This window comes from Orycteropus afer, unplaced genomic scaffold, assembly GCF_000298275.1.
Source record: "Orycteropus afer afer isolate SDZICR_OR568_19922 unplaced genomic scaffold, OryAfe1.0 scaffold00088, whole genome shotgun sequence".
NCBI classification, from domain to species: Eukaryota; Metazoa; Chordata; class Mammalia; order Tubulidentata; family Orycteropodidae; genus Orycteropus; species Orycteropus afer.
The window spans coordinates 9,183,341-9,190,955 of NW_006921675.1; the positions used below are offsets into that span (position 1 = coordinate 9,183,341).

The 7,615-nt window shown below is 41.5% G+C and overlaps 1 protein-coding gene across 1 annotated transcript in view; it reads right to left on the minus strand.

Moving 5' to 3' along the window:
• The window catches only part of LOC103198210 (synaptojanin-2-binding protein), a 99,415-nt gene extending 97,027 nt beyond the window's left edge, over positions 1 to 2,388 (minus strand). Inside the window, exon 1 of the mRNA XM_042781152.1 lies at positions 2,325 to 2,388. Within this exon, the coding sequence (XP_042637086.1) occupies positions 2,325 to 2,388 (64 nt within the window). The remainder of the gene's footprint in view (positions 1 to 2,324) is intronic.
• Positions 2,389 to 7,615: the final 5,227 nt, after the last annotated feature.

A 7,615-nucleotide genomic window follows, 5' to 3' on the forward strand; every position in this document is an offset into this window, starting at 1 on the left:
TTGGGTGAAGAGAAGGGCAATGTACCAAATGTGAGTGATCAACACGGTGGCATTGAGGAAGAGGAAGACAGAGCGAGGTACATGGGAGGTACAGACAACAAAGATGAACCCTTCTGCACATACAGTACTGCGCTGTCAGTGAAGGCAAACATGGATATTCGGGTGGATAGATGTGTGGACAGGCTGAACTATTAGGTATGTCTATGCAGGGTGGAGTGTGCCCAAGACCATGTATAGGGTTGACAAACAATGTTTCTACATGTGTCTTGCTATATTCTGCAAGAATTCCCAGGGGTATAGTAGAGCTGACAAGGGACAAGGCTGTAGTAGTCACTTCTTGGGCACAGCTAGCTACCCAGAGGGAGCAAGCAGCTGGACCTGTTCACTAGGGACCATAGTCACAGGGGACTTTAAGCTCAACTGGCATAACATACTACACAAAACACTGTTCCATCCCCTACTTTGGCGAGTAGCAACCAGGACCTTAAAAGCTTGTAAGCAGCCATCTAGACGCAATGATGGGTCTCTCCTTGTCCAGAGCAAAGAAGAATGAAGAAAACCAAAGGTTCATGGAAACAATTAGTCTAAGTGACTCGTACACCATGCAATCCTCAGCCTATACAACTATGAGACCAGAAGAACTACATGATGCCTGGCTACCAATGTCAGCCGCTCAGAGGGGGATCTATGTAGAAGATCCTGGATAGAGAGGGAGAACAATGTGGAACAAAAGTCAAAATCATTTGAGAAAAAAAGAGACTAAATTTGCTGTCTTATATAACCTGATGGAATCACTGAGACTATGGGTCCTAGCTGTCCTTCAGGTCTGGAATTAAACCCATACCTGTGGCTTCTAGCCAAACAAAAGAAAGGCATATGAGGTGAACCTTTACACTAGGTAGATACGCTCCTTGGAGAGAACAATCATGGGAGAATAGAAGGGTTGTTAATGCACAGGGAGACAGCTTAGGGGGCAGGAGTGCATGGAGGGATGGACACATGGAAGAGGTAACTGCAGGGAGGAAGTGGGAGGGGAGCTGTTGCATTGTGGTAAATTGTAGTTAATGTCATGAGACAAAGTGTATGCAAACTGCTGTATAGAAAGTGAATTTGCTCTGTAAACTTTCACCCAAATCAAAATTAAAAGAAAAAAAAAAAAAAGTAGATTCTGACACACAGTGACCCTATGGGATAGAGTATAATGGCACCATATGGTTTCCAAGGCAGCAGCCTTTTCAGAAGCCGAATGCCACATCTTTCACAGAGAAGCTGGCAGGTTTGAACACCTTTCTTTCAATTAGCACCCCAGTGCTCCTTCACCACCAATGCTCCATTCTGCACCACCGGATGACACAGTGAACAAAAACTGAATTAGACTCTTAGGCTTCTTAGGAGTTCCCACACACCAGATAACCAATTCTGGGAAGTGATCAACAGGAACTTGAAACCTTTCCTTATTAACTAAATCAAACTAAGTAAATTTCAAATGACTGTTTTTTTCATACAAGTTCAATCCTAGGTTGTGACTCAATCGTCCTAGGCTCTTAAATTCATCAACTTACATGACTAAGACATGAAAATGCTTACGAAAATTCAAGAAGATACTCAGTGAATAAATTCACTTATTTTAGATAAGGATTTGGCTGTAGCAGAATCATAGGGGGCGTGTTTTTTTTTTTTTTTTTTTTTAAATATACACTAAACCCAAATCGCTACAAATGGGGCCTAGGGATTAGCATTTTTATTTAAACAACAAGGAAAGTAGGCTAAAATAAATAAATAAATAAAAAGCCGGGTAATGCTGAACGTAATGAGATTTGAGAACAAGTATAAAGGAAGATCACGAGGTCTCTTCCTGTTTAACGTTCCGGTGGACACTATAAATGAATTTCCCAGAAAAGAAACGCGGGAGGATCCCAACACCAGGCAAAAGGATATGCATTCGGAGTCCAAGCCGATCGTACTCTCAATTTTACTAAAAGGCCCCTCACAGGAACAGTGATAGATAAAGGGACGTAAAGTGCTATGGTGTTCACGATACACTTCTGGCTAAAAACAAGTGTGCCTTATTTCTAGATTTTCTGTCACCATGAGTAGAAAGAAACTTTTCCTGACTATAAATACATGTGGTAATGTGACTGAAAGATAAGCTGTATTTCTAAGCCTCGGGTTCCTCTTACGTTCCTGCAAGAGTTGCAGGAAAACTCAAAGGTGTGGCCTGTCTGCTCCACGGCCAAGTGAATCCGTGTTGGCAGAGGAGGTGTCAGCTCTGCAATTACACCTCCATGTACCGTATTACCACAGAGGACCCGTTTCCCACATACCTGAGGGTCCTCTGGTAAGATTGATTTCTTCCTCAGTGATCAAATAATTCACTCTTCCGTTCATGTTCTAGTGTTCTCCACGTTTCCCACCTGGGTCAGCAAGGACTTTGCACAGGTGAAGGTGAAACAATCTTAGCTCCGTAGCACTTTCGGTTTCAGCAGCCTTCAGACCGGAAGAGGAAGCCACGAGCACTAGGAGCGCTGGGAATGTTGGGAGTCGTGGTTCTCGGGGCCGACTTATTCCGGTGTTTCTCTCGGTCCTCAAAACGAAATGTGAGGTGAGCAGAGAGCACATTAGGATGCTAATTTAATGTGGAAAGCGTAGGGGAGGCACAGTAAAGGTAAGAGGCATTGATAAATTGATATTACTGAGGAAAAGTTAAAAATAAAATCTCCTGCCAACCCAGGAAGACTTATCCACAAATGTAGAGGGAGGAAGATTTATTATTTACTAAGCATTAAACCAAGAGCTCTGGTAGCACAGTGCCTAAGGCACTTGAGTGCTAACCAGAAGGCTGGCGGTTCAAACCCACCAGCCACTCCTCGGAAGGAAGGTTGGGCGATCCTACTTCCATAGTGATACTGCCTCGGAAACCCAAGGAGGGGTCGCTATGAGTTGGGGCCGACTCGACGGCAAATAACAACAACAAGCATTAAACTAGACAGCCATAGTCATCACAGTCAGTCCGCTAATGAGATTGCAAGGACGGAAAGAAATTTCAGTCTTACACAGCTAAGCAGATAGAATCCATTACATGCATGTTCTCATGTCAGAGAACAAGTTGTGCTACTTAACTGATCTTGTCCAAAAAGTTGGGGTTTCAAACCCACCAGCTGCTCCCTGGGAGAAAAATGAGGCAATCGGTTCAGTTCCACCTTATCCTATAGGGTGGCTAGTAGTGATACTGCCTCAAGAAGGGGTCGCTATGAGTCGGGGCCGACTCGATGGCACATAACAACAACAACTATCTGGATGACAAGCAGGTACTTAACAACTCAGAGAAAGGAAACTAGACTAATAATAAATAATAATAATAATAAATAGACTAATAATAATAATGGTGAGGGGCATTATCCTCCTCCATGTTTACATTTCAAAGAGTTGAAAACATTAGTGGCTTAACCCAACAAGAGACTTGTTTGTTGTTTGTTGTTTTTAGCTGCTGTCCAGTAGGCTCCACCTCATAACAACCTGCACCATCCTCACAAACCTAGGTATGCCCATTGTTGGAGCCACTGTGTCAATCCATCTCCTTGAAGGTCTTCCCCTTTTTCAATGACTCTCTACTTTGCCAAGGACAATACCCTTCTCCAGGGTCTGATCCCTTCTGACAAGGTGACTGAAGTAGGTGAGACACAGTCTGGCCATTCTTGCTTCTAAGGGGCCCTCCAGCTGCACTTCTTCAGGACAGATTTGTTTGATTTTCTGGCAGTCCATGGTGTTTTCAGTATTCTTTGTCAACACCACAATTCAAAGGCATCAACTCTTCTGTCTTCCTTATTTATTGTCCAGCTTTCACATGCATATGAGGCTATTGAAAATACTATAGCTTTGGTTGGGCACACCTTAGTCTTCAAAGTGACATCTTTGCTCCTTAATACTTTAAAGAGGTCTTTTGCAGCAGATTTGACAAGTGCAGTACTGCATCTGATTTCTTGACTGCTGTTTCCATGGATGTTGATTGTGGATCCAAGTAAAAGGAAATTCCTGACAAATTCAATCTTTTCTCTATTTATTATGATGTTGCTAATTGGTCCAGTCCACCAGCCACTCCTCGGAAGGAAGGTTGGGCAATCCTACTTCCGTAGTGATACTGCCTCGGAAACCCAAGGAGGGGTCGCTATGAGTCGGGGCCGACTCGACGGCAAACAACAACAACAACAACAACAATTGGTCCAGTTGTGAGAATTTTTGTTTTTTTTATGTTGAAGTATAATCCATACTGAAGACTGTAGTCCTTGTAGTCCAGTGCTTCAAGTCCTCTTCACTTTCAGCAAACAAGGTTGTCATCTGCACATCATAGGTTGTTAATGAATCTTCCTCCAATTTTGATGCTCTATTGCTCTTCATATAGTCCACCCTCTCCAGATTATTTGCTCAGCATACAGATTGAATAAATATAGTAAAAGGCTGCAACGCTGACACACAGCCTTACTGATTTTAAACTATGCAGTATACCCTCTTCTGTTTGAATGACAGCCTCTTGGTCTAGGTACAGTTTCCTCTTGAGCACAAGTAAATATTCTGGAATTTTCATTCTTCGCAGTGTTATTCATAATTAGTTATGATCCATGTAGTCAGATGCCTTTGCATAATCAGTAAAACACAGGAAATCTTTCTGGTATTCTCCGCTTTCAGCCAGGATCTGTCTGATATCGGTAATGATAGCCCTTGTTCTACATCCTCCTCTGAATTGAGTTTGAATTTCTGGAAGTTACTTGTCAATATATTGGTGCAGTCATTTTTTTAAAAAATTGTGATTTGGGTGAAAGTTTACAGAGCAAATTCACTTTCCACACAGCAGTGCACATACACTTTGTCTCATAATATTGACTGCAGTTCCCCACAATGTAACAGCTCCCCTCTCACTTCCTCCCCACAGTTACCTCTTCCTTGTGTCCTTCCCTCCATGCACTCCTTCCCCCTGAGCTATGTCCCTGTGCATATATAGCCCTTCTATTCTCCCATGATTGTTCTTTCCAAGGAGTGTATCTACCTAGTGTAAAGGTTCACCTCATATGCCTTTCTTTTGTTTGGCTGGAAGCCACAGGTGTGGGTTCATTTCCAGACCTGAAGGACAGCTAGGGGCCATAGTCTCAGTGGTTCCATCAGGCTCTATCAGACCAGCAAACCTGGTCCCATTTTTTGTTTGTTTGTTTTTTCAAATGAGCTGCAATAATTTTTGAATGATCTTCAGCAAAATTTTACTTACATATGATATTGTTCAATACTTTGCACATACTGTTGGGTTACCTTTCTTTGGAATAGGCACAGATAGGGATCACTTTCAGTCTGTTGACCAGGCAGCTGTCTTCCAGATTTCTTGGCATAAATGAGTAAATGCCTCCAACCTGCATCCATTTGTTGAAACATCTCAATGGGTAGTACATCTCAATGGGTAGTCCGTCAATTCCTGGAGTCTTATTTTTCTTAAGTTCCTACTTTTGCCTTCAGTACCACTGGTTTATGATCATATGCTACCTCCTGAAATAGCTGAACATTGACTAGTTCTTTTTGGTACAGAAACTCTGTAAGTTCCTTCCACCTTCTTTTGATGCTTGCTGCATTGTTCAATATTTTACTCATAGAATCCTTCAATAAGTCAAGGCTTGAACTTATTCTTCAGTTTTCTCAATTTGAAAAATGCTGGGCTTGTTCTTCCTTTTTGGTTTGGTCACCAGGTCTTTGCACATTTCATTATAATACTTGACTTTGTCTTCTTGAGCTGTTCTTTAAATCTTCTGTTCAGCTCCTTCACTTCATCATTTCTTCCATTCGCTTTAGCTACTCTCCTTTCAAGAGCAAGTTTCAGAGTCTTTTCTGACATCCATTTTGGTCTTTTTTTTTCCTTTCCTGTCTTTTAAATGACATTTTGTTTTCTTCATGTATGATATTCTTGATGTCTTCCTACAACTCATCTGGTTTGCAGTCATTGGTGTTCAGTGCATCAAATCTATTCTTCAGACAGTCTCTAAATTCAAGTGGGGTATAATCAAGGTTGTATTTTGGCTCTTGTGGACTTGTTTCAAATTTCTTCAGCTTGAACTTGCATATGAGCAATTGATGTCTGTTCCACAGTCAGCTCTTGGCTTTGTTGTGACCAATGATACTAAGCTGCTCCATTGCCTCTTCCCACAGATATAGTCAATTTGATCACCGTGTATTCCATCTGGCTAGGTCTACACGTATATAGTTGCCATTTACATTGTTGAAAAAAGGTATTTGCAATGAATAAGTCATTGATCTTGCAAAATTATATCACACATTTGGTGAGTAGCTTAAAATCTTAAAATCTTGCAAGTTGCCTTCTAAGATGAAACAATTGGTTTCTCTTTTTCCACAGCAAAAAAGAATGAAGAAAATCAAAGATACGTGGAAACAATTAATCCAGGGGACTAGTGGACCACACAAACCTCAGTCTACATGACCTTGAGACCAGAAGAACTAGATGGTGCCTGGCTACCACTATCAACCACTTGGAAAGGGATCAAAACAGGAGATCCTGGATAGAGTGGGAGAAAAATGTAGAACAAAGCTCAAAATCATAAAAAGGATCAGGCTTACTGGTCTGATATAGACTGGTGAAACCCCCAAGACTTTGGCCCCTAATCATCCTTCAGGCCTGGAATTGAACTCATTCCTGTGGCTTCCAGGCAAACAATTGTTGTTGTTGTTGTTTGCCGTCGAGTTGGACCCAATTCATAGCGACCCCTCCTTGGGTTTCCAAGGCAGTATCACTACGGAAGTAGATTGCCCCGTCTTCCTTCTGAGGAGTGGCTGGTGGATTTGAACCGCCAGCCTTCTGGTTAGCAGTCAAGTGCCGTAGCCACTATGCTACCAGAGCTCCCAGGCAAACAATAGATAGGTGTATATGGTGAACATTTGTACCAGGTAGGTAGACTCTTTAGAACAATCAACCATGGAAGATCAGATGGGCAGTGTTTACACAGGGAGATAGCTCAGAGGGCAGGAATGAATAGGAAAGGAGAACACAGGGAAAGGTAACCACAGGGAGGAGCTGAGAAGAAAGCTTTTACATTATGGGGATTACAGTCAATGTCATGAAACAAAATGTGTATGAGCTGTTGAATGGAAAATGAATTTACTCTGTAAACTTTCACTCAAATCACAATGTTAGAAAAAAATTATATCATGTGATCTCCAGTGTCATTTCTATCACCAAAGTCATATTTTCCAACTACCGATGATTCTTCTTTGTTTCCAGCTCTTGCATTCTAATCACCAGTAATAATCAATACATCTTGATTGGTCAATTTCAGACTGCAGAAGTTGGTAAAAATCTTCAGTTTCTTCATCTTTGCCTTTAGTGATTGGTGCATAAATTTTAATAACAGTAGTACTAACTGGTCTTTTTTATAGACATGGATATTATCCTATCACTGACAGCACTGTATTTCAGGATAGATCTTGAAATGCTCTCTTTTTCCCTTGTGCTCTTTTTTTAAAATTTTTATTGTGATTTGGGTGAAAGTTTACTGAGCAAATTTTCCATACAGCAGTGCATACACATTTTGCTTCATGACATTGACTGCAATTCCCCACAATGTAA